Source organism: Hoplias malabaricus, chromosome Y (assembly GCF_029633855.1).
Source record: "Hoplias malabaricus isolate fHopMal1 chromosome Y, fHopMal1.hap1, whole genome shotgun sequence".
In the NCBI taxonomy this organism is placed as follows: domain Eukaryota; kingdom Metazoa; phylum Chordata; class Actinopteri; order Characiformes; family Erythrinidae; genus Hoplias; species Hoplias malabaricus.
Genome location: NC_089820.1, coordinates 40,144,899 through 40,172,359, shown reverse-complemented (window position 1 = coordinate 40,172,359; position 27,461 = coordinate 40,144,899). Strand labels below are relative to the sequence as shown.

At 41.0% G+C, this 27,461-nt stretch overlaps 2 protein-coding genes across 3 annotated transcripts; one reads left to right on the top strand and one right to left on the bottom strand.

Annotated features, from left to right (window-relative positions):
* Nucleotides 1–588: 588 nt before the first annotated feature.
* LOC136678663 (MAPK regulated corepressor interacting protein 2-like) lies at nt 589–6,764 on the top strand. 2 transcript variants are annotated; one of them, XM_066656750.1, is made up of 5 exons: nt 589–1,115; nt 1,284–1,353; nt 2,900–3,033; nt 4,536–4,637; nt 6,360–6,764. In XM_066656750.1, exons 1-5 carry the CDS (start codon nt 1,061–1,063, stop codon nt 6,365–6,367), a joined length of 369 nt encoding a protein of 122 aa, XP_066512847.1. In that variant the 5' UTR covers nt 589–1,060; the 3' UTR covers nt 6,368–6,764. The 2 variants fall into 2 exon arrangements, with proteins under 2 accessions (XP_066512847.1, XP_066512846.1); XM_066656749.1 differs by having other exon boundaries at nt 593–1,115; nt 6,286–6,764.
* A 130-nt stretch (nt 6,765–6,894) lies between these two features.
* On the bottom strand, nt 6,895–27,033 carry LOC136679519 (structure-specific endonuclease subunit SLX4-like). The gene is made up of 15 exons (XM_066658102.1): nt 26,972–27,033; nt 25,718–26,148; nt 25,124–25,298; nt 23,603–23,833; nt 22,164–22,402; nt 21,196–21,491; nt 16,062–16,305; nt 15,575–15,657; nt 15,035–15,181; nt 14,454–14,623; nt 11,959–13,829; nt 10,651–11,208; nt 9,373–9,475; nt 8,851–9,141; nt 6,895–8,164 (listed from the first exon to the last, which is right to left on the bottom strand). The coding sequence occupies exons 2-15, from the start codon at nt 26,028–26,030 to the stop codon at nt 7,783–7,785; spliced, it is 5,103 nt and encodes a 1,700-aa protein (XP_066514199.1). The 5' UTR covers nt 26,031–26,148; nt 26,972–27,033; the 3' UTR covers nt 6,895–7,782.
* Between the last annotated feature and the right edge of the window lie 428 nt (nt 27,034–27,461).

Here is a 27,461-nt window from a genome sequence, read left to right as displayed (position 1 = left end):
GTGTATGCAATGTAACACCTATAATGCCTTTATTAAACATTATGAATACAGGATTCATAGGCACAGAGTTACAAATGTAACATACAACCCACATGAACCCACCCTATCTCAAAAAGTCCAGTAAGAGTCACATTACTGGACTCTTTCTCTAGTGGAGGGAACTTGAGGCAGTGACGTGATGATGCAACAGTTGCATCATGTTCATTTTCACGGGTCTCCGCTATCGGGGTCCAGCGGGTGTGCGGTTCAGAATAAACCTGTTAATTTTGCCCCACATAGAGCACACCGAGTTCCACACGCGGTTAAATAGCCTCACATTAGCTCCCGATCCGTGTCATGCTCTTGCGGCTGCACGCTTTTTGCGCAGGCTTTGAGTGAGCAGGATGTTTTTCATTCTCCTCAGTACATGTCCTGCTTCACAGATTTACCACAGTAACTAAATACATAATAAAATATACATGTCTAATGCTGATGAGCAGAGATGATTTTGAGGGATGGGGGTAATCAATCACATGCGGAGAGCATAAATATACGCGTTGTGGCGGTGAAATGGTTAATTAATGGCTCAGTCGGAGGGGCGTGTTCGTTGCGTCAGCGTGAAATGGGCGGGGTTTGGCTCTGAGCGGCGTGAGATAAACAGGGGTCACCTGCAACGGAGAGTCCTCCAGCTCTGAGCAGTGTGTCCTTCACAGTAACATTGGACAAGAGATATTTAACAGCTATCTCACCGCCCTTTGTACACCGAGAGACCTTCAGAGATCATCGGAGATCGAGGATATACAGAAAGGGGATTTTAGCTACAGGAGCCGGAGCTGGAGGGCTTGAATAAGGCACAGACGAACAGCGTTAAGTAACTTATCGGAGAAACATACACTGACTCAGGACCAACTAACATAAGCTCTGTGTGCTGTGGTAAAGCCGTTACAGTGCTTCATTTGGAAAAGCAGGGGATAGGTGACTGCGTCTACTGCTTTCTCTGTCTCTCTGACACACACACACCGGAATACTGTGAACGGTGGACTGGGTCTGCAAATTTTTTAAGGACCTCAGCTGCTCTCACATGATGTACACAATCACTAGAGGTCCCAGCAAACTAGTTACACAACGGAGGACAGGTATGTGTCACCTCAATTCATGAGACTTGCTTGTAAACTTAGGACGTGTTATAGTTCGCATTATTGATTTTCAGTTTAGCTTATACCTATGCATTGGATACTGTACATTTGTGGCACATACCTGCTCTGGATCATATTGTGTTATAGTTATGTTTTCCTAATTTCCAGGCCCCACGCAGCAGATTGACAGCAAAGCAAACGACTTGAAGCACAAACAGAGCCACTGGCTGGACTCAAGGTGAGTAAAAATAAAGTGGTGCTTAATGTGACTAAATATACTAAAACATTCTCCACATGTCCCTCACTGGATTACACCACTGTAGCAAAGACAAAGCTGTAAACTAAACATAATATGAACAACTTTTGTTCTCCCAATTCATTAAGAAGGTTCAACGTATAAAACTGTACTAATGTTTCTCTCATGTTAAATATCGCATATGACCAAAGTGAACACGTAACCTCAGCAAGATGGTACACAAGGAACTTAATGAAGAAAACAAGCAGGCTTAATGAAATAAAAGAACTTTAATTACGCAGAACACCGTTAATGGGAGAGAAATATATAGTGGGTCTCACGTTTACATTATGCTCTACAATGTGTATACCCTGTAATGTATAACGTGTTGTAGACTACAGGTGTTTGGAAGTAGTATTCAAGTTGGCTGTGAACAGGGAAAAGTTTGGTCATTGTTTAAGAACATCAAGGTTCTTAACCTCATACCCTCAGTTCCATGTGGACACCATGACGTCCTTTAAACCTTCCAACTCCTGATGTTTAACACCGCAGGCTAACGTCAAAAACAAACCTCAAGTACTGAATAGGTAGCACTGTCGCTTCGTGTAGACGTCTGCATATCTGAGGACGCTTGATTCAATGTGCGGAGAGACTATTTTGTGAAGTTTTGCTTTGTTTGTTGTAGTCTGAGGGAGTTTGACCTTGTCGGTGTTGCGCATGTGCGCGGACGGTTGCGAACACGAGCGTCCAACTCTGAAAAACGGTCGCCTTTGCAGTTCGTTTTAGAAACCTAATGACAATAAATACAAACGAGTTTTGAATAAACAGTGTAACATTAGTGAGCGCAACTACAGCACTTCAAACTCCGGAGCTTTTTGATTTTTGTCAATGTGTGTGTTATAACTTACCTAACCGTTAACGTTTGTGTTTACTAAAGATATAATCGCTAAAATCTAAAATACACAGATGTTTTAAGCATTATAGCGATATATGAACCCTAACGCCCGTAAAACCATTTATATACGCTGTAAACACGCTAACGTATATGTAGACGTTTACGCACTTTATTAAACATATGTATATGTCCTACACACTTTTTTATATAAGTTACCGTTTATAAAATACTATATTACTTTCTGCCCATATAACGAAAGCTGAAAGTATAATTTCATAACACGCTGCTGTGCTAATCTCCACAGAGACGACATTGTGTAAGGAAGTTAACTGAATCACAGCGCATGCGCAGAGCCGAAGACATGGCTTCTCTGTATAAAGGTCTTAAAGGGGAATTTCTCCTTTTCTTTTTTTCTATCCTGAACGACTGTTTGAGCGATAAACACAGTCGTGCAGCGAGAACTGACGTGGAATGATGCTCTGCGCGTAAAAAAAAAAAAAACCGCACAAAAAAAACAACACAGTGGTTTGAAACCAGTGCTGCTGTTTATAAAGCTATAAGGGAAACTCACAGATTTTTCTAACGTTATGCATAAACAAACTGTCAATCATAAGGCTTTTATGTATGTTTTTATTTCAATGTTCTTGTTTTTAGCTCACCGGCACCTAAAATCGTGTTTCAGCGCCTGAATGGGAAGCGCTATCACAGATCAACTTCGCCGAAGGAGGACAGCACAGCAGAGGGCTTCACTCCAGCACACGAAGAGAATGTCAGATTTGTATATGAAGGTGAGGCAGATTTAAGTATCATTATGCTATAGAATTTTTTCAAGTCGGAGATGAAGTCTAAAATAATTTCCCACTCATTAAAACGGTCAAACTTTCTGTTTTTTATAATTATATATTCAGCTACGTAAAAGTCGCTTCTTTTAACATATTTGCAAAGCAAATTAGCATGTGGCTAGCATGGTTTACAGATTAGGCTAAAAAAAAAAAAGCAGTGGATTGCTCAATAATTCAGAGAATTCTAGCATACCCAGTGCCATGTTGGATAGAGTGGTATAAAACCTGGGCTGTGGGGCAGTAGAACCAAGTACTCTCGAGTGATGGAGCTCTGATACCTCCAAGATGAAATGTGACATTTATGATCTGAAACCAATCATCAAAAACTGAGCCAGTTCTGAATCCCATAGTATTATGAAAAGTTCCCAGTTAAAATGTAGTCCATGACTAGGTTTAATTCCAAGCCTGACAACCATTACAAAATGTACCTGGGTTTGTTAAACTGTAACTTAGATTCTCAAACTCCATGCTCCATAGAAAAAGGGCCAAGGCTGGGACAAAACTCAGACCATGACACTTATGATGAAAGGGAAAGATTAATTCTAGTCAAGCTGCCACAGGTTCATGGTCTTCCCAAGTATTCCTTGAGCTTGCTTGGAGTTAAGGTCATTTGTGCACTGTAAAAAAAAAATAAATAAATAAAAAGCCAGTTTTGAAGTAATATTTTACAGGGTTCATTTTGTGCTCATGAGAGTATATATTAAACATTACTGTTAAGCTAAACAAATACATGGAGCACTCCTATCCCATTTTTGTAGTTTGGAAAACATTTTGTTTACTCAAAGAAAGTACAGTAGGGTTCACATTGTTTCAAACACTGCCACTTTCAACCCAAAAATAGAATTGGTGCTACCATGCTCTTTTTTAGGGAGCGGGGGAGGCCCAAAACCCTTATCTTCATATAACTGGCTTGCTTCAGGCCAGCCTCCTCCTAATGGCTGATGCAACTTCACATGTAAAGCATGTGAAGCTAGCAAGGATAGTCAGAACATAATCACATGTTGTGCAATAAATAGACATGATTTGTTTGATTAGAAAAATCATGGAAATGACTAGGTTTCAGGTTTTGTTTAGTTGGCAGCATTTGTTTGGCAGCAGTTGTTTCTCACCCTTGCAAATCTAGACTGTCAAAACTGAATACTGTAAGCACTTTGAGGTCACCTGCTGTCTAGAAGTAATCTCTGGACATGTGCCAAGCTAAGTAGCCTTTCTTACAAACGTTTCTTCTAGTTTATCTGATTAGTACCAACCCATGAGTCTGGAGGGTCTGTGAAGTATTTAAGTCTTAACAGAGGTCTGTGAACCTGGATTCAAAGGTCAATTAGGACAGTTTGTATTTAGACTGTAATCAAATGAGTAAAATACAGACAAGCACTCATTTGGATAACCAGTAATCCAGCTTCAACCCCTAGAGTTCTTTACTAATTTTGCGTTATCTGTGTTTGAAGCTTGGCAGGAGGTTGAACAGAAGCTTGGGGATGGAGCCCAGCCAGAGCATGGGAAAGGCCCAGTGCAGTATGCGGAGAGGAGTCCTAGCCCCAGCATGAAAAGTCAGTGTCTATTTGTATGTGGTTTTACCCATCAACATCAGCCATTATTTCCCATGGATACTTGATACCTGAAGTCCCAAACAATTAGGTTCAGAACACCTTAACCCAACCAAAAATAAGTAGTCCCCACTTTACCTAAAAAAAATCTACTGTCTTGCAGAGGTGAAAGTTTAAAAAAGGATGATAGTCTTATGGACTTTTATTTAAGCCAAAAAGTAATGTACAGATAACTTGTAGTGGTACCCTCAAAAGTACATATTCAGTATTTTAGAGAATTGTACCGTCTTCTATTAGAAATTCTGGAGAAGGTAATGTACCTTTAGGGAACACAATTGGATTTTAAAACAACTGTTGTATCTTTTTAAAGGTACATTTACACTGTTTGACCATGTGCATTCATACATGAAGATTGGTGACCACAAAAGCTAAAGAGAACTTTGTCTACAGGATGTTTATACTTGCTTTTCTATACCACACATGAGTTGGTCTGCCTCTGTAACTCTATTCTTTTGCTGATGGGACTGTTACTGCACAAGGCAGGATTTCTCAGTTAGCCTGAAACATTTCAAAATATTGTGCAATAAAAGCACCTTTTTCTCTATTTGCTTCTTGGACAGGCTTCAGTTTAGGGTTAGGTTATTTGGCAAAACTAATGAGTCTGATTAAAAATAAATGTGAATTCTCTGCTGGATTTGATTGAGCATTTCCTGGTGATTGACATGGCTCTGGCCAATCAGCACTCTGTAGGGTTTACACATCACCATTTAGTACCTACTCGGCACGGTTGGAACCCGAAGTGAGCTGGGAACAAAAACCTACCTGGTTCCAGGGACCTGATTTGGCCAGTAGAACATCAAAAGAGCCGTGCCAAGTCGAGTAGGTTCCATGCAGTGGAAAATCGCCATATTATGAATGCACAATTATGGCTCATGTTTGACAAATCTCAAACAAGATGCTTACATCACAAAGTAATGGGTTAGATTTGTCTGCCTACTGTGAATTTCTGTTACAGCAGCAGTATAAAGGTGATGCCAATAATGCATCTCACATGGGTGAACATTAAATAGCTGAACAACTTAACCCCATCCACCCCACTGCCCCCCCCCCCTCGCCTGGTGTTACTGAAACACTTCCACTTCAGTCTGTGGTACAGTCCAAGTGTAAATCTGCTGCAGCCAAAGCGACAGCTGAGTGCTCTAGCTCCACAAATGAGGTCTTTCTGTAGGCGCAGGCATCTGATCAGGTTTCAAAACATGACTTTTGAAAGCCTTTAGATTGCACTTTAACCCTCTCTAACATGTAGCTTTTGTAATTTTAATAACCAAGGCTGTGTTTGGTGCATACTGCAGCTGGGTTACCTTAACTATTAATGTTTGACTGTTCTTTTCGCAATAAAATGAAGTCAAAAGTGTGCCCAGGCACAAAACGGTACAGATGTCATTGACTGAATGGAATAAAATAAATGTAATGAGTAAAAAGCTAACTTTGATTTCTAAAGCTTATTAGTAACTAAAACATTACAATATTTACAAAAATATCCTACTTATAAATATTTTACTTAATATAACCAGAGGTAATATTAAGTTACACTATCAACTCTATATGGTTTATTCTATGCTGAATTGTTCTTCTATTATCCTTTCTGCAGACTTTGTGCCTATTGACCTGGAGGAGTGGTGGGCCCAGCGATTCCTAGCTAACATTGCTAACTTGTCGTGACAGGTGTATGACTGGTGCAGGAGTAGGGGCATGTGGTCTGGATTGAGGATGGGGCACTGGGGTGTGTGTGGGGTGGTGGAGGATGACTCAGGCTGACCCACCAAGTGAACTTAACAGAGCTCCTCATCGCCTCCACAGGACAGTGTTCAGAATCCAAAGGGCCAAACTGTACTGTATATAGAGAAGCAGGAGTCGTCTTCAGCCTGAACATGTGCTCTTCTTCTTCTGTAATTCTGCCTCTGCCTGATTGGCCAGTCAGTCTTACCCTCTCACAGAAAACACAGAGATAATGGTGAACTGACATTTTTCTTCTGGTTTTGTGTCTTTCTAACAGCGTGCCGAAAATGAGACGTCCGTTTTTCGTGGCTGTTCTTTGCATAAAAACAATGGAACAAAAAAAAAAAAAAAAAAAAATTAAAAACAGTAAATTGTTTTTTCAAGCGGTGGTGTCCTGTGAGTTTTCTTTCATCTAATCAAATAACATTATTAAAAAATGTTAATAATTATGTACTTGGCGCATCATTTTAAAAAGGTTCTCGTTTAATCATATACAACATTGAGTTCAGTTAAATGTAGCGTTACACAAATTTAAAAACAATAACAAGACAGATTTTTTCTTTCCCCTTTGTCCTTGGTCCTTGGGTAGCCCTTTCTCTGATTCATCAGGCAGAATTACAATCGGTACAACTTTACTGACATTTCTGCTGTACCATAACACTGTACATTGTAGTGTTTTCTCTGGTCTCCAGTGCTTCATTTAACTCAGCACATTGATTACCAGTTTTTTTTAAATACTGTAACTGGTTACCACTGCAATGGACAGATTGGGTTCAACATATGAACAAATTACTAAACTATAAGATGTTAAATGAATTTTTGGAGCACAAAGGTGCTAAACTGTGCAGTGCAAATGTGCTTCTGGATCTAGATCAGGAAGCTCTGGTAAGGAGAGTGAAGAACAAAATTTTACAACCTCAAATTCATTATTTAGTCTATTACTGACTCCCTCTCCCCAACTTTACTTACTACAATATATCTCTTACAGTTCCTTTGCAGGGCTCATCCTTGTCTCTCATGCAGCTCAACCAGCAGGCTGGAGTTTTCTCTCATTGAGCTCATCCAGAGAGCTCTTCTATAGTCCCACACAGTCCATACTGAGGATGCTTCAGTAGTTCATCTTGTGTAGCAGAGCTAATCCAGGGTGCTTTTCAATAGCCCCTTTTATGTAGCTCAACCAGGGCCTCTTACACAGCCACTTTTATGCTGCCTATCCAAAGGGCACTTGTATATGGAGACTCTCATACAGCTTACAGAGAGGGCGCTTCAGTGGTCCCCCTCATGCAGCTCATCCAGTGGGCTTTTCTACAGTGCATGCAATCTCATCCAGCTCCCTCAGAAAACAATTCCATAGGTCTTGTAATGCAGCTCAATCAGCAGGTTTAGCCTTACGCTTCCTCCCACGACTCCCTGCACACCCTGTTCCTGCAGCAGGGGCTCTGACCCGTTTTCTCCTGCGTGAGGGCGCTGAATGCCCAGACTTAGCTGTGGTGACGGTAATGCACTGTGAATCAAGGAAATCCAGCAGCTTGGCAGTGCCCAGCCTTACGCCAGCTGCCCGGAGCTTGGCCTTTAGGTCAGAAAGGGAGAGAGGTTGGTATTGCAGCAAACGCCCATACAGCACAGGATCTGAAAGGATGAAGGCGCGAACTGCCAGGAGTTTGTCCTTCTCGCGTACAGCTGCCTGAGATGCTGTGATGCCCTCACTGTCTGAACCATCATCATCAGATTCACACAGTTCAGGGTTTGACCTGTAGATGAGCATTCATACTTAGGCACTGTTTTCATGGTCAAGACAATAAAAAAATAGCAGAATAGGATCACATGCACACAGAGAGAATTTTAATATTATACAGGATAACATGTAAAGTATCCTATGTCAATCCATTAGAGCTTGACATAGGGCCCACCCCACTCTCTCTCTACCTGCTGCCACAACATTTCTGTTATCACCCATTGTTTAAATCCTACACCTACCTAGTAAGTTTACTGTTGCTGTTTATGATCCAATCAGCAACCAGCTACATCTAGTAACGTTTACATGAAATAGTACCCTACACTTACCCACTAAGATTGCTTTGACCATTTATGATCCTATCAGCAGCCAGCTAAACTTAACAACTAAGGTTACACATTGAGCCCAGCAACATGAGTACCCAAACCACCCACTGCATCTCTAGCTCTTCATAGGGTCTTCAGGTAGGCACCAAAATTTAAAACCTTAAAATATCTTTTCAGGTCTACTCTATTTATGTCTAAATCATAAAATTATTATGTGTAAATGTGTTGTGTGTAATATATTATTAAGTGTAAACTAGCATAGTAAAACAAATTTAAATGAATGTGTTTGCTTTTCACAAAAAAAATTGATCTTAATATTAGAAATGTATTTGCGAGCCTGAACATTTGTGCGTTAATAAAGGTGCAGGTATTTTACCTCTCTGACTCTGTGGAGGATGTGTTTGATTCCTGAGAAGCAGGTAGAACGTCATCCTCCTCTTTCCCAAACTGCAGTTTCCTGGGAGACACAGGAGGGGGCGCTGTAGGCTGTTTAAATGAGAGCAGCGCAGGGTGGAGGTTTTGCACTGCCAGGGGAAGCCCTGCTCTCTGTTGGCCCACAGGAGAAGCTTCCTCCTCAGACTCAGAACTTATCAGCTGGTGGGTGTACTGGTGGATCTCCTTCAGCTTCAAAACCATTTGTTTTTTAGGAAGAGGGCGCACCCCATACCTGAAGGAATGTAAATAATAAAAATATATAATAACCATCAGCCACTTTCAAAAATGTACACTGTCCAGACTTATGCATTTTATGTTATTATAAACCTCATTGTTATAAGCACAATTATTGGACTAAAATATATCCTGGTACTAAATCTGAGACTAATTTTCTGTTTATATTCAGTCATTGATATTGCTTATATTCAGCAAGGATTACTGGATCAGTGGGACAAAGCATCACCTGTCCAGCCTTTTCTTGAGCTCAGGTGTGTCCATGTCTGAAAAGCCAGGCATTGGAGTGATGGGCACCATGGGGACTTGATTGTTCTTCTTCATGCGAGCCACTGGAAGGAATTGATAGTATATTTGTTTTCCAAACATACAGACTATTCAGGAACATAGGTTTGTAGACACCCCATGAAATTAGTGATGTTATTTAACATAAGTTGTACTTATAAACTCACCACATGTATAATTGCCATAGAAAACATAAAATTAATAGGATTAACAAATTAATCTTCATTAAAATAAAAATGTCATGATAATTTTTTTCTATATTGGTTGATACTATTTTTTTTAAACTGTAAGAATTTTAAAAGAAAATAATTCTAAAAATCACAATTTCTTCTCCACTAGCTGTAAATAAACAGATATGTTAAAGCTGTATATCCATATTTATGTTGTTGTTGTTAGCTGATACTAACAAGTTAAACTTTACTAGTTTCAAACATTTAAACACTTTACTACATTATTTAGCATGTATGGTACCAGACTGTCATTTTTGTAATACTGCTAACCGCTAAATAAGCTTGCAAGCTAAAAGAGCAGTACTATAATATCCCGCTCAGTAAACTGCATACACGTCATAAACTACAGTTTATATTCCTATAAAAGCTATCCCACGGGTGAGCTCATTGTTCCTTCTATCCAGCACTCTTACTCATTTTACACAGTTCAAAAGACAGCAGAATGCAACAAGTATTTGGCTGTTTACATGTCACTCATAGCACAATCCATTATTAAGCAACTTGATATGGTGTCTCAGTGCCAATGTGGGAGCAAGCATGGGGTGTGTTCATAAAGTCAAACTCTGCATATTCCTTGTGTGTTTTCCTGGTGGTTCACATTAATGCAGATAAGTGAAACTATCCAATGTTTTGCTGAACATTTTAATGTTACTGATGACATGACTATCATGATATATACTGATATCTTTTTATTGCTCCGGCCTACAAGAATCTACTTGAAATTCAACACAGCCAGGCATGTTAACCCCTGTATTGTGCCTGAACCTTTCATCAAACATCTGTCCTGATCTTACTTGTCTTATTGCTGAATATCATCAAACATTTCAGAAGAAATGCCACTAGAGTATGTGTCCAAAAACATATATAGTTCAGCAATTTTGGAAATATTCGTATATTGCAGACTACTGCATTTTCAGTATTGAGTAGGCCCTAATTATGATTGCCTTACAGACAAAATGCTATGAAATTGTACCATAATATTCACTACCAACCTGGGGTCTTAAGCTGAGCCACTCGCTTTGGGGGAGCTGCTGTACCCACACGCTGAGAAAGAGGAAGAGCAAGTTCCTCTCCATCTTCTTCATTTTCCTCCCAGCTGTCCCACGCCACAGGATCTGGCAAGCTCTGGTTAACAGAAGCTGCAGATTTATTTGCTTGGTGCACAGGAGGAGAAACAGAGTTTCGGGCTGACATCTCTCCCTGTACCCTGTGATCTGGAAGACTGCCTTGATCTTCACTGCTCTCCAGCCTCAGACTAAAGCAAGGATTCTGATCCCCCAATGCTTCACTACCAAGACCCCATGAGTCATTGAATGCAATTGGTGGCTCATCATAAGCACAGAAACTGGCTTCCTCAATCATCTCTACTTCATTCATGCTTCTGTTTTTGCCCTCCTCAATTCCATTTTTCTCCTTTTCTCTCGTGCTTCTCTCATCCCCAGTCTCATAATGGTCCACAGAAAGACACACGGATGTCTTTTCAAATGGTTCAAAAGTTGTGTGTGGGGGTCGCAATTTGTCAGACTGGTCATGATGCAAGCACTCAAGTCCTAAAAAAGAAAAATAAATAAAAATCATAAACCTTCTGCTAAATTTACACAACTCTACTGATCATGTTTTTTGTCTAACCCATGTCTAACCCAATACCTTAATTATTATATAACATAGCTCTTGTGGGAAAATACAGTGGAATATGTACAAACATTTACATTTGCATGATGTAACTCTAGCCATACCACATATTTGTTTAATTTTAGCATAATTCCATTGAAAGTTAAATTCTATTTGTTTTAACTAGGGTCTTATAGTATATATCTGCAATATACATAGTTCTTCTTTTCTGACACTAGAAATAGCAGAGCGATTTTTGTCCAGTATGAATCTGCTGCAGATTGTGCAGTTTTTTTTATTCTAACAGTAATAAAATTAAAATGATAATAATCCAGTATCGCCTTCTCAAGGGTGCCCAAGCATAGGCTAAATGGGCTTTATCCTGGCTAGCACTACTGCTCCCCTACTGATGCCACTTTGACAGTGGCATTGCTATGACAAAGTAATTCTCAGATTTGGCAGGTTAGAGCTGGCAGTAAATATCAATTTTTGCATCTTTTAAACTTCTTAAAACTGCATTACTGTATAAATATATATGTTGAATTTAGTATCAGTAATTTCATAGTTAGTGGCATAGCTTTAAGATTTACATACATTTTTATGTATTTAAACATGAGGGAGTGGCTTTTAACTTTGGCCTAGATAAAGATTCCAAAAACACAGTCAAAATAACACTTTTGCTTACTTACCTATGATTGTACGCTGAGATGTGGTCTTTGCAGGGCCAACTTGAAGAGAGAGGGCACAAGCAGCTCGCTCCTCATATTCTTCATCATAATCCTCAAAGACTCCTCTATTCTGCACTCTGAGTTTGCAGTGCTTCAGCAGGGGAGATCCCAAAGGCTCTGGAGGCTGTGGGCAGGGGGCAGAATGCAGGGGAGTGCTGCTGGTGGGCATGGAGCTAAGAAGAAGCCCGTTTTCAGAAGAAGCTGGCTTCTGAAAAACTGGAGAATGTTCAGGAACATCAATAATGGAATGGACTCTAGAGGACATCTGATCTGGACTTAGTCTTGGGGAAGCTGGTTTATCTCTGAGCAAACTAGAAGGGTGCGTTCTTGAATATCGAGATTTTTGAGAGATGTCAGGGACAGAGGAGGAGGATGAAGAGTCAGATTTAGGAAAGAGCTGAGTGCGCCGCATGCTGCTGTGGGTCTGTGTAGAGCTGGAGCATGTGGACACTTCTGGAGTGGCAGGGATAAGCCAGGAAAGCTCTGCAGAGCCATCCAACATGTTTTGACCTTCTGCCCCCCTACACAGACCATGCTCTGACTGATTAAGTTTAGAGCTTTCAATCTCTTCTGTTTCTTTAGGAGAGAGCCTAACTTCAATGCTTTCTTTAGCTCTAAGCGGAATGTACCTCTGACTGAGTTTTGGAGGAGATGAACATGGGGAAGGAGAGGACGCAACCCCTTGAGATGAACTCATGTCAACAAGAGGATCTACATCTATGTCATCGCTGCAGTCAGAGAGGACAATAAGTTCTGGCTGCTTACAAGAAGATCCTAGAGTGGATATGTCAGGCTGAGCTTTATTTGGCACTGGAGGTAGAAGCTTAGGATTCATGCTACTGACTAAAGGGACCAAACCAAATTTTATTTTACTGGACTGTGGAGGTGAGTGTTCTGAAGATGAGAGTTTAATCTGAATGCTTTTTAATTTTGAGGTAAAAGGAGGAGGAACAGGGTCTTGGGCTGGTATACTTGGTTCTCCTTCATCAGGAGACATGCCAGCCACTGGAAAGGATAGCTCACCTGGCTCTCCTGAACCTGGAGGAGGGCTGATGGACAGGTCAATCACCTCACTGACTGAGGATATTTGATGTGGAGCAGGTGTATTCTTCTGGTCAGCTGGAACTTGAGATGGCTCCAGATATTCTCCCCATGACTCGGAAAACAAACGGTTATAGCTCTTGTCCAGACTGGCATTGGGGTTGTTGTTTAGATCCTCTTGTGTGTCAGAAGTGTATAAACAAACATCTGCATGGGAATCCGGGATGTGGTGCATGTTCGTTGCACTAGTTACCATGGCAGCTGCATCCTTATCCTCTCCAAGCCTGTAACTATGGTGACTGGTATTGGCCTCCTTAAAAGAGGCTGCATTTACCTCTTTCTTTTGTCCTGCTTCAGTGTTTTGTTTTTCATGTTCCCCATTTACTGTGCCAGTGCTCTCCTTTTCTTCTTCATCCTCCTCTTCTTCCTCATCGCTTGTGGTAAATGATCTAGTTGCCTCCATCTTCCTCTGTGTGGCAACAAACTCATAAATCTCATCCAGCTCTTCCTCATTGACTCTATCTTCTTTCTTCTCTCCATCAACATTCCCACCTCTTTCCTCCTCCTCATCCATCCCTCTCTCAGCTTCTCCAGGTTCTGTTTCTCCAAATTCATCACTGTCATTCTCTTCGTGTTGCCACAAGGAGCAAAGGAGCTCCAGAAACTGTGTGTCAGCAAGGGTTTGTTGAGGCCCAAGATCAGGCTCCTGAGCTAGGCATTCCTCTTCATTTGAGCCCTCTGGATCTTCATTGTACTGCTCACACTGCTGGCACAGCTCAGGCAGGTCAAACCTAGTGTTAAAACACAACCATATATATATATATATATATATAATTCTAACAACAAATTGAAGAACCTATGTGTAAACTGAACTTATTCCAGTTTTCGTATGTTACTTAATTTCACCTTTTTAAACATTAAGCATTATGTCAAAATAATCTGTTCAAATTATGGTGACGTTTAAGTTTTGTAATGCACCAAAATGTCTCCATTAAAATAAAAACATTAAAGTGAGATTCACAGTCACAGCTCTCAAAGATTCCCAGTTATTTTCCTTACAAACTGAAACTTGCCTGAATATACACACTATTAAAATTAAAATATTCAATAATGTATCCCAGGGTTACTTCCTCCAGCCTCTTGGGAGTTATTCTTTGACAGTGTTGTCTTCAGCTTGCTCGCATGGAGCTTCCTGATCCTTATTTTCTGTTCGGATATACATTTTCTAAAGCTGCTTTGTGACAACATCAGTTATAAAAAGTGCTATATAAATTTTTATTATTTTGATTATTATATACATTTTGACTAATTTGATTGAATACCATTCTAATGGTTATTATTGTTGTCCTTTCCACAGCATTGTGACAGCAGTCAGAAATATGTCAAATGTATCAGTTCTTGGACAGTGTACTAACCTGATGGCAAGTTGATGTATGTGGTGCAGCAGGGTCTTTGTGAGTGGACAAAAGGCAGTGTAGAGATACTGCAACAGCGAGTACACTGCTTCACATGGCACATCACTCAGCAACAGCCTCTGAGCCCTAGGCATGCCATCTTCTTCCACCCCAAAACCTGCATCATGGACCTCAGGGCCCACACAGACACAAAATAAAGAGTCAACCAATATATTTCTTACAGAAATTTAGCAGAATATAACACAATATAACCCTTAGTGTGGAGTTAGTATATGCGATATATATATATATATATATATATATATATATATATATATATATATATATATATATATATATATATATGTTTGTTTGTTTTTCAAAGCAAGAGTGGAACTTTGGATTTTCTCTTAAAGATGGAAGATAACTTTTTGCACTTTGCTTCCTATGACTTTCCCTTGCCCAGCACATCACTGTACAAAAGTAAACATTTTGAACAATAATATGTTAAAAACACAAAGACGAATACATTCTGAATACAATGAGAAAAAATGAACTGGTTACTAGTTACATATGCAGATCAAATTCATGGACGTGTTTACCATGCTGGCCAGCAGGGGGCAGCGTGTGTAGAGCATGAATGAGTGAGCGAAGTAGACGTCTCCACTGTCCACCTGCAGCTGTATATCACTGAGCTGAGGGTTGTTCACCATGCTGGACAGATCTGAACACAGCTTGGATACACTCACCTGCAACACACAAATAAAAACTCCTTAAAATATTCAAATAATTTATACATTACTGTCTGTCTTCAGAGAATTCTTAGGGACTGTCCTGTTTAGGATTTTCTAATATATGTCCCATATTTGTTATGGTGGAAAGGATGGATACATAGCAGTAAAGCAACAGTGACCTAGAATTTAACAAAACAAGCATATTCAATAATCATTATCCAAAGCAGATATTATGAACCAAGCACACCTATTATAAACTTCATAAAATAGCCAAAATTTCTGCAGTATCTTTTAAATGTAAACATTTTGCTCTTACAAGCTAAACAAGTTTGCAAATGACATATAAACAAGAAAAACTGGTTACAGTAAATGAACGAATCAGTGAATAAATGTGAAAATAACTGTTACCGAGCTCACAGGAGGCTTTGTGATTTTAGTTGTTTCAGGGACAAAGCCACTTAGTTGAAGCTCAGACCCAGCTGGCTCTTTATCTGTAGAGCAGAAGCAACGTTAGTTATGTGCCATGTTGTCATTATAGACATGACTGATGCAAGATTGTTTTTTGCTTTTCAATGTGAACATGATTGTATTAATGAAAGGTGCTGAAAGTGTTTTGAGAAAGAACTGCTTTAATATGTTTTTACATCAATAGTTTTCTTGGAAACGTTTAGATAAATAAGACTTCAAAAATCATAAGTTTAAAAAACATGTTTATAATTTTTGTAAATTTATGACCAACTCACACCCGCCTAATAGCTGTCAAAAGTTGATAATTTAAGCCCCTGTAACTTGTAATGATTCACACAATAAAATGGATATAAAGAAAAAATCTACAAAGGCCCATCATATTCAGACACAACATATTCCACGCCTGTGTAAGAGCCTACTGTCAAACCTTTGTGTCCGTACTGGGTGAGAGTCATGCCCTCCTCTGCCAGCTCCACAAGGTCACGAAGGGCCTGTGAACCTGGAGTGCTCATGGCTGGGGTCAGAAAAATTGGAGTGGTAGGATGCTCTGATGGATTCTGATCCAGAGACGGTGAAGCATTGCTGGGCTGTTGTGAATCTGCAGTAGATTTTGAGGTAGCTGAGGAATGTTGCTTCATAGGCGTAACCTCTGAGGAAAGAGGAGGCATTTTCTGCAAAGTGAAGATTGGTGTAAGAAAACGAGTGATTTATAAAGTTAGCTGTGGATATTCTAAAATGTTTCTGAAATTAATCACAATTATTTGCATTGTCCCTTCTTAAGACAAAATATCTATTTAAACAAACTAGTTAATGTAAGATCAACACATTGGAATAATATTTATGAGCGTTGTCTATTGATTAAAAAATTTAATCAAAACATCCATCCATCCATCCATTATCCACTGCTTATCCAGGTCGCGGGGGAAGCAGTCGGAGCAAAGAAACCCAGACCTCCCTCTCCCCAGCCACCGCCTCCAGCTCCTCCGGGGGTATACCGAGGCGTTCCCAGGCCAGTCGAGACATATAGTCTCTCCAGCGTGTTCTTGGTCTGCCCCGGGGCCTCCTCCCCGTTGGACATGCCTGGAACACCTCTCCAGGAAGGCGTCCAGGAGGCATCCGAACCAGATGCCCGAACCACCTCAACTGGCTCCTCTCGACGTGGAGGAGCAGCGGCTCCACTCCGAGTCTCTCCCAGATGTCCGAGCTCCTAACCCTGTCTATAGGGAGAAGCCAAGCAATCCTGCGGAGAAAACTCATTTCATTCTGTCCATAAAAATTGTGAACAGAACCGGTGACAACGGGCAGCCCTGACAGAGTCCAACTCCGACTGGAAACCAGTCGGACTTACTGCCAGCCATACGAATCAGACTCCTGCTTTGTTTGTACAGGGACTGGATAGCTCGTAACAAAGAGCCCAGTACCCCATACTCCCTGAGCACCCCCCACAGAATACCCCGAGGGACACGGTCGAATGCCTCCTCCAGATCCACAAAACACATGTAGACTGGTTGAGCAAACTCCCATGCACCCCCCAGGATCCTAGCGAGGGTAAAGAGCTGTTCCTGTGTTCCACGACCGGGGCGGAATCCGCATTGTTCCTCCTGGATCCGAGGTTCAACTATCAGTCGGACTCTCTTCTCCAGTCCCCCCGCATAGACCTTAGCGGAGAGGCTGAGGAGTGTGACCCCCCTATAGTTGGAACACACCCTCCGATCCCCCTTTTTAAAAAGGGGAACCACCACCCCAGTCTGCCAGTCCAGAGGCACTGCCCCCGATGTCTATGCGATGTTGCAAAGACGTGTCAACCAGGACAGCCCCACAACATCCAGAGCCTTGAGGAACCCGGGGTGAACCTCATCCACCCCCGGGGCCCTACCGCCAAGGAGTTTCCCTACCACCTTGGCCACTTCAGCCCCAGTGATAGACGAGCCATATACAGTGTTGGTGGAAAACTGCTTTGCCCTCCTGAGTCGCCTGACGGTTTGCCAGAAACTTCTCGGAGCCAACCGAAAGTCGTTTTCCATGTTCTCACCAAACTCCTCCCACACCCGAGTTTTAGCCTCAGCGACTGCCGAGGCCGCGAGCCGCTTGGCTCCTCGGTACCTGTCGGCTGCCTCCGGAGTCCCCTGAGCCAACCAGGCTCGATAGGACTCTTTCTTCAGCTTGACAGTCCCCCTCACCCGGGGTGTCCACCACCGAGTGCGGGGATTGCCACCCCGACAGGCACCGACAACCTTGCAGCCACAGCTCCGTTCAGCCGCCTCAACAATGGAGGTCCGGAACATGGACCACTCGGACTCAATGTCACCAGCCTCCCCCGGGATGCAGTTGAAGCTCTGCCGGATGTGGGAGTTGAAGATCTTTCTGACAGGTTCCTCTGCCAAACGTTCCCAGGAAACCCTCAGCACACGTTTGGGCCTGCCAAGTCTGTCTGGCATCCTCCCCTGCCATCTGATCCAACTCACCACAAGGTGGTGATCAGTTGACAGCTCAGCGCCTCTCTTCACCCGAGTGTCCAGAACATATGGCCGCAGGTCAGATGATACGACTATAAAGTCGATCATCAAAATGCGGCCTAGGGTATCCTGATGCCAGGTGTACTTGTGGACACCCTTATGCTGGAACATGGTGTTCGTAATGGACAAACTGTGACGAGCACAGAAATCCAATAACTGAACACCACTCGGGTTCAGATCAGCGGGGCCGTTCCTCCCAATCACACCCCTCCAGGTCTCACTGTCATTACCCACGTGAGCGTTGAAGTCCCCCAGCAGAACAATGGAGTCCCCAGAATGAGTGTTCTCCAGCACTCCCTCTAGGGTCCCCAAGAAGGCATGGTACTCTGAACTGCTGTTTGGTGCATAAGCACAAACAACAGTCAGAGCCCTTTCCCCAACCTGAAGGCGCAGGGAAATTACCCTCTCGTCCACTGGGGTAAACCCCAACGTACAGGCGCTAAGCCGGGGGGCTATGAGTAAGCCCACACCTGCCTTACGCCTCTCACCCTGGGCAACTCCAGAGTGAAAGAGCATCCAGCCCCTCTCAAGGAGATTTCCAGATGTTCCAGAGCCCATACTGTGTGTCGAGGTGAGCCCAACTATATCTAGCCGGTACCTCTCAACCTCGCGCACCAGCTCAGGCTCTTTTCCCACCAGAGAGGTTACGTTCCATGTTCCAAAAGCCAGTTTCAGTAACCGAGGATTAGAACGCCAGGGCCCCCGACCCCCACCCGATCCACAATACACCAGAATCGGATTACTACCTCTCCCACAGGTGGTGGGCCCATGGGAGAGTGGACCCATGTATCTCCTTCGAGCTAAGCCCGGCCGGACCCCATAGGTGAAAGTCCGGCCACCAGGTGCTCGCCAAGGAGCCCCTCCTCCAGGCCTGGCTCCAGGGTGAGGCCCCGGTAACCCTGCTCCGGGCAAGGGAGGCTGTGTCCACGTTATTATCTTTTTCATCCGTGTCTTTATGGATCACTCTTTGTCTGGCCCATCACCTAGGATCAATTTGCCTTGGGAGACCCTACCAGGGGCTATTGCCCCCGACAACGTAGCGCCTAGGCTCACGCAGGCACACAAACCCCTCCACCACGTTAAGGTGGTGATCCAAGGAGGAGTTAATCAAAACAACAATGTTAAAATATTAGTACTTCCTTTTTTTGGGAGGGAGATCAGTGTGTAGTGAGATAAGCATGACAAACAATCTACAAGAATCTGCTCTTTTTACTTTATTATAATACCTCAGTGTAGTATAAATTAGAATCTCAATTTGCTGAGTAAAACTTTCAAAGCTTTAAAGGAATTATTAAATTCTTATTTAATTACAGTGTCATAATAATTGTGATGCTTCACTGACCTGTAAAACTCAGAGCCTCTGTTTTTGCTACTCTGAGCTCAGTACTGCAGAAACTGCATTATGTAACTTTTCAGGGAGGGTGGGAAACTACTCCACCTCCTTCCCCTCCTTATGGGTTTCAGTACAGTGCTTTAAAATTAATTACACTAGGGGAAGCCCCATGAGCAAAAAACCCTAATCTTACCCAGTGTTTGTATATTTATTGAGGAAATTAATGCTACAGGGCAGCTTGTGGCTCAAACACAGATATAAGTGATATTTATTTTCTAGTCCTCGATAACAGATGAGCGAGATGATGCCAAAAAACTTTAATAATCCTTCACACAATTATTATTCCTGATACTATGAACTGTTAAATTGTAAACTGAATAGGATGCATATTTATAACACATACGTAGACTGCTACTGTTCACAAACACTGCCAGAAGTTTCACTTCTCTGAGTGATTCTTTTGGTCGTTTTGTTGATTTAAGTAAGGTTAACACCTGAGCCTAACCTCATTGTTGAACTACATATTACAACACCAAACATACCTTTACCAGGAGATATGACAGAATATTCTCCCACATGTCAACTGGGACAGAATGAATATAACCTGGGGTTATTTTTAACTGCGTTTTAGACCAGTCAGCGTATATCAAACGTCTGATTTTTTTTAAATCTCGTAATATAAACTTACATACATGTCTGAATGTTTCCCATAAACAGACAATGAAAACAGCCATGTACACAACAAGCTGCCACTACAGAACACTCAAACCATAGAAATCTATAATACATTACACAGCGCTAGAAACACATCTAAATAAATGTATGAAAATAAAGCGTATTATCTGTAACAGATACTGCACACTGGACCACATAACAAGCTATTACAACTTTTATTAGAACTATATCATTATTTTTTATTGAACTTTAAAGGGAACATCTTTGATTTTAGGGAACTCCAGTTCTTTCTGGTTTGTTTACATTCCGAAATATGTGCTATTCAACCCACCTCCAACGCCATTGGTGTTATGCATACAAGACCACTTTGACCATCCATAAATTAAAGATTTTTTATTTTTTAACTGATTCTGCAAAAATATCTGTGCAGATATTTCTGCCCAGACGTTTATCGTACGACTGACATTTTTCCAGTATGGAATCGTGCACCCATCCATCCTCTCTATACACTGTTCTGAACAACTGATTTAAATGCTTTTTATTTAATAGTAATGGGCCACTGCTCACCTCACCCAGAGTGTGTAGCAGCTTTTTGCTTGATTCTCTTATTTTGACAGTTTTTCCTTAGATATGTAACTGCTTCACTCTCGTGTCTGTTATATGTGGTTTAACTTTGCCTTTCCACTTTCAAAGAATAGCAGGTACAGTACTGTAAGCAGAGATACTCAAATGTAGGGCAGTACAATTTCAAGGGGAACTGACATCACAAATGGAGCCAAATCTGAACAATTCATTAAATCCCATGTTTTCTCACTTAGGCAGCCCTTATTGTCTTATTTCAATATTTGTAGGTTTGCAGGTAATGCCACATACTAAATCTGTGTGTATAAGCACTGATAAAAGTCAGTTTTTCATGCCCACTTTAATACAGCTATACTGATCCATTCAAATATGACTTGGTTAGATACAATGTTGATCTTTAAGTGCATATAATGTAACTGTGTATGAGTAAGCATATATGTAAAAGCATCCCTCACCTCTGGTCTCACCCATGGCTGTATAAATGCTCCAAGTTCTACAGTGTAAAACTCTGAGATTGAGTGTGGTCCTCCTCCAGGCAGCGCACTCTTGAGCCAGAGGGGGGTACTGTGTGCCCACATGGGAAGTTTGGAGGGGAGGAGTTTGGGAGTGGGGGGTGTTGGCGGTCTTGGGCAGAGCAGCAGGGAGGAAACACGTTCCTGGATTCGATTCTGGGCAGTTTGAGGGTCCTGAATAAGTAGGAGTGAAGGGGAAGCAGCAGATGCACCCTTCCTCCTCCTCCCCCGAATCTTACCTGAAAGACAGTAGCAAGTTATGCACGTTAAAGTTTACATGCCTGGTTTATAATTGATCTATTACTAAAATTAGCCCCAAGGCTCAAATCATCAGTTAAACTGCAAAAGTCACAGAATCCTGCTTCTGAATCTATCTTTAATGGATAAGGTCTCTTATTCACTGGAAAGGCTGTCAATTTCTTGTCCTTTCTTCCTCACCTGATAGCTATAGGGTCCAGAGTTAACTTATGTTTATGAGTTTTTGAATTTATTAATCTATATATGAGTTTATCTTCACCAGAGGTTTTCATTTGTTGTGGGTGGTGGGGACAATCCTGCACATAGACAACTTAAGCAATGAAGCAACTTTTAAATTGTTTTTGATGAGTATAAAATAATGGGCCACATGTGCAAAGCCCTGAGTAAACTATGTTATAATTGTCTTTCCTGTGCTGATCAAGTGGGCCAATTAATATAGAACATGGTGCTATTTTGAACCACATTTGCTATTGTTTGATATTTACACTTTTGGCCTGCTCATAAATAAAAACAAAATTCTGCAAGCAAAGCTGACAGCTATAATGCTGTTTTGGCTTCGCAATAAAGACCTGCATAGCTAGATTTTTTAAATAAATGTAATGTGAACTAGTAAGGAGAAGAGATTTGCAATATTGAGACCTTTACATAATTACCCGCTCTAGGCTTCAACTGTAGCATAGGAGCTGCAGCTGTGGGAGGACTTGACAGCTGTGCCTGTATCTGCCTCTCGTCTTCAATTTTTCTCTCTCGTTCTTTCTCTTGCTCCAGCAGAGAACGAGACAAGGCCAGAGCCACCATCGTATCCTCATCCAAGCGTGGTGCTTTTTTTCTGGCTTTCTTCTTAGCTGGTATGCTGGACTCTGGTGGCCTCCTACTGCCCTCAGTCCGCTGCCTTAGAAGATGTTAAAGTTCAGAGACAATTCATATTTCCACAAATTTCCCTATATGCATATATAAGAGATTATGTAACTATGTGACTTTTTTTTTTATAACAAATGTGTTAAAGTCTAAAAACCCCCTATTTCTTAGCTACTTTAGAAATCCCGACCTGGCAAACTTTTAAAAAACTTTTTAAAGCAGTCGATAATTTTTACCACCAAAAAGTAGCCAACATTTATGTGAGTGATTATTATTTTTGTCTTACCTTTTTTTTCCAAGTAATGGGTAACACACGCAGAGCTGATAGTGGAAAAAAATTCCTAAGCCTGAACATTTTTCCATGCCCAGAAGGTGGTCAGGGGTGGGGGTGCTATGTATACGACACACTTTTAACACATAACTTGTTGGCCCCTGGGCCCAGATGTAAACAGCTTGTGTATAAACTTGACCATAATTATTTTCAAGTGGGGTCCAGGGGTATGCTCCCCTGGGAGAATTTTATTTTTCTTTTAAATAGTGCCTTAAATGGTTCTGGTTAATTTTGTGGAAATATATAGACAACATTCAGACATGAGATAAAAAAAAAACAATATAAGCCTGTACTACCACGTTTATACTTCTGCGTTTGTGTTAAACCGGGACAGCGGGAGTGTGTGGGAGGGAAAATGAGGCTCAGTGGACCAATCACAGCTGCTGTGGTGCGTGTCAGGCTGTGGTGTTTGGTCGGCAGCTATGCGACTTCAATCAATCAACTGGGCTTCAATCTGTTTGGCCAAGACCCAAGGCCCTCCCCGACCCTATTTCAGATTGGCTTATTGGTATTATTAGTAGGCCTATTGTTGGTGTGGTTGACAGTGAAAGAAGTGCCTCTCAGATCCAGAGATCTGTCAGATCACTAGGCGAACCTGACTTTTTTTTTTTTTTTTTGCAGCCACATCAGTACAATGGAGATCCAGCACGTTGCCCAAATGCTATCAACCCTGCACACGAGGTGAAGAGTCAAATAATTAAACCAGTATAAACCAGTACATGGCTCTATAAGGTGCATCCCCATAAAGTGGTTGCCATGCTTAAAATAGGTTTATCGAAAATTCCAGATCCTGTCTGTCGCAGCATAACTTCAACACTCACAGGAGAAAATGTCTGAATGCACCTTTAAATTTCAAGCATTGTCTACATTTTTTAATGGTTATATGTATACTGAGCTGCTTACAGGTGGTCAGATGCGTTGTCTCTCTCACTTTCGTCCGCCTGTCTCTGAAGAGCCTGTAGCAATTCGGCAGGAGATACACCCATGCTCGCAGAGCAGCGCTTCAAATGGGCAGAGCGACTCTTCTCAGACTTAAAGCTACGACCACAGATAGGGCACTCTGGCACTCGAGGTCGAGGAAGAGGACGAGGAAGAAGAGCTTCAGAGGCACTGTCCTCACTCTGATCTAGACACCTGAAACCAAGTAGATGAGAGCATGTATTAACCTAATGTGATACAGTTGTCATTAAAGCTGCATGACTTTTCATGAAAAACTGAGCAATTTGCCCGCAACAATTTAATAGAAATCACAGTCATGTTCATATGATTAGGCTATTCCAGTCCAGTGATTATTTTTCATGTTCATATCAGTCCTGTCCCCTGATAGTACAAGCGCAAGGAGCAATGGCAACACCCACAAAGAGCGTACAGTGTAGTATCCTACATCAACTTATTTCCAAAAGTTGATCCGTGTTTGTTTTTGGAGAAAAATAAATGTCTGTAAGAACAGCACAAATGCTCACAGGTCATCTACATGCTCTGCCAAATGCTCACTTCTGTTTACTCCCACTGTGCAATGCCCTCTGTTGATTCTAACCCTAACCTTCTGATTTTAAATAAAAGGATTCTGATGTGGCATTGTTAAGGTTGTATAACCAAATAGAAGGTATGCATCATATTTTGAGGCATTTATGAAAGTTACAAAAACTTTGGAATCTAGATGTCTGATATTAGATATATAACAATGTTCTGCTGCTCAAGTTAAAAATGTTTTTACTTGGTTGTAGCAAGGTTTCCATCCAATTTACATTTACACTGACTTTGTATAAGTGTACAAATATGTTTTAAAAGCATTTTGAGTATCATATCATTTTAATTAAATATTTAAACATTCTCCTGCCCTTTATTCAAAAGAAAAATAACATATAACATAAAATTATGTATTTTGGCAAATGAGATTAATTTATTCATCAGTGCATTTTTTATGAGCTGCATCAAGGAAAAAGCGCTGCAAAAGCATGTCCGTTCCTTTTTGGGGATAGTATTGTATTCAAAAACGTGTTTTGGTTTAGAATATTAAATTATGATGCTTCTAATGTTAGTGGCAATAACTGTAGCCTATTAATGCTTAATTTTTAGGTTACTTTTTTTTTTTTTTTATAAAATGAAAACTGTCATTTTTAATACTACACAACAACGTAAAATGGCAAAAGACTGGGATAAAGAATGTTTGGAGTTTAAATCATATCTTAGGGAAAAAAACTTAAATTATTTGTCCACCTAATACAAGAGAATACTTGAAACTTGTTCCTTTATAACTGAAGATAATTTTGTTAAAACCAAACAACAAGGACATTAATATTTTGGTTTTTGATGTTTTCATTTTGTTACACAAAATACATAAGTGGAAACCCAGCTACTAGCAGCTAGATACAGATGATGTAGAGGTATTTCAATACTATTAGTTAAAGCTGGGTGTAACACCTGTTGATGTGTTGGGTGCGAAGCTGAGGACTCATGGATGAAAGGTCTTTATGGCAGAGCTGGCAGAAGAACAGGTCTCCATCATCCATAGGCACCACGGTCTCAGCCTCACGGTCCAACTGCTGCTGCAGCCTCAAGGCCAGTACCTCATCACTTTCAGATTCCTCCATGGGCTCTGTTAGAGACAAATAAGTCCAAGGAATTCAAAAAGAAAGAAAAAAAAATACAACATCCATGGAGATTGATGCTTGGTAAAAGCTCTAGAGCATGGTTTCTCAACCATTTTTCAATCACAGCACACTTTAAAAGTATGCAAAATTTAAGTCACCCCAATATAATATGTTATAATATTAATTCTTCAAATTAATAAAAATATTTTTCGGTGTTTTGTCATATCACCAAAAATATAGTTATCGCCAAAATACCCTGAAATATCACCCACCCCTAACACACACACACGAAATGCTAAGCTAGTAACTACTTTTTTTCTGTATGCTTCTAATCAATATAAATTACAGATAAAGACTGCAGTTGTAAAATATACATAAATTGTGACAAAATAATTCCAAACCTATGAACGGAAGAGGTTATCACCTTGTATTTGAGACGATGCTGTGTTACACTGGCCTTTTTCTTTCTCTTCATGGAAGAGTCGAGGAGGACTCTCTCTCTTAAAGCGCTCCATCCTGCGGAGCACATTCTCCTTCAGGCCCAAAGAGGAGGTTCCCTCTGTGTGGCAGTTAGCCTGTGTCTGAACAACCTTCTCACTCTGAGGCTGACTGTTTTTCTGATCCCTCCTTCTCCTAGAAGGAACTGCAGTCCTTTTCTTCTCATCTGATTCTTTCCTTTTTACTCTCTTCAGGAGTCGAGAGCAGAGGTCAGAGAATTCCTCGTCCGAATCATCCATGGCATGGCAACATCTAAAGAAAGGACTTGTTGCAGTCGTGTACTAAATTGACAAGGTTTTGCAGTATTTTGTTGCTGCAGATGTTAACTTGGAGCCCCTTTTCAGTCAGTTTGCATAGCTGCAGAAAATAAAGCATAGATCATGGTAAATAAGACATAATTACATTTATACCTGCTTCCTCCAGCAAGCCAAACAGAGAAATGTGAACATATTATAATATAGAAAATCAAATAACATGTCCTCTGACTAGGGGTGTTATATCTTTTGTATTTAAAATGCACAGAGGTTACATTCTGGTGCCTGAGACCCTGATGTAATTACAACAAGGCTAAAAATAAAATATATGTATATAGCGCTTTTTCTACACTTCTACACTTACATATTTCAAAACACAGGAGACAAAAACAGCTTCATATTCAAAAACATGACAGAACTTGTTACAAGGCTGGTATATGGTTGATGATTATAAACGAGAGAAATTGTTGATTTCAATTTAATATTTATATGTGGTTGTTTGGCATAACGTTAATTGCCACATTGTTTAATGTGGACTGGACAGCCCGAATAAACAGCTGGTGAATACGGAATAACGTAAATCGTTGTAGCTACCATTTAAAGTGTAAGAGGAATTTCGTGTAGGAAACTAGGAACCTCTATGTTGCACGAATGTAACCGCTGAACGTATTTTACGTTGACCCGATAAATCGACTGATTTAGAAAGAGACTGGCGAATATGTAGGCTAGTCTACTTCAGTTTGTTATTGTGTATACAAAAAGAACTCAAATATAGCTATATTTCCAAACACCCAATATATAACAGACCAGTAAACGCCGACACATTTACAATAAATTATGTCATTCGTATCGAATTACCTCCTATAAAACATATTATCATATAAAACAGTACGCTTAGTGGTTAGCTGATGTTTAAAATGCTTCACCTCAACCGCCTCGGCTCCTTGCTGTGACGTATCAGCACCGCGGTGCATTTTGGGAATGGTAGTTCATGGCTTCGCAAAAAGATGAGATGGCAAAGCCTTTTTATCATTTAATTATTTTTTTTTTTTGATGATGATGAGATGCATGGGCACCTCAGGCAGTTAATATTTATTCAGAACTGCTGCTCAAAACACTTTTTAGATTTAAGCAATTTGCTTAAGTATTGAAATATACAGTCTGTGTGGGTTTCCTCCCAAGGACCAAAAACACATATTGGTAGATGGACTGGCTACTCAAAAGTATCTTTAGGAGTTAGTGTGAGAGTGAATGTGAGTGTGTGTCACCCTGTAAAGTACTGGCCCACCCTGTAGGGCGTATTCCTGCCTAGCACCAAGTGATTCTGTGTAGACAGCGGACACACTGCGACTCTTTACTGGATAAGTGGTTACAGGCAATGAATGAATGAATGATTATATAATTTCTGATACTGCA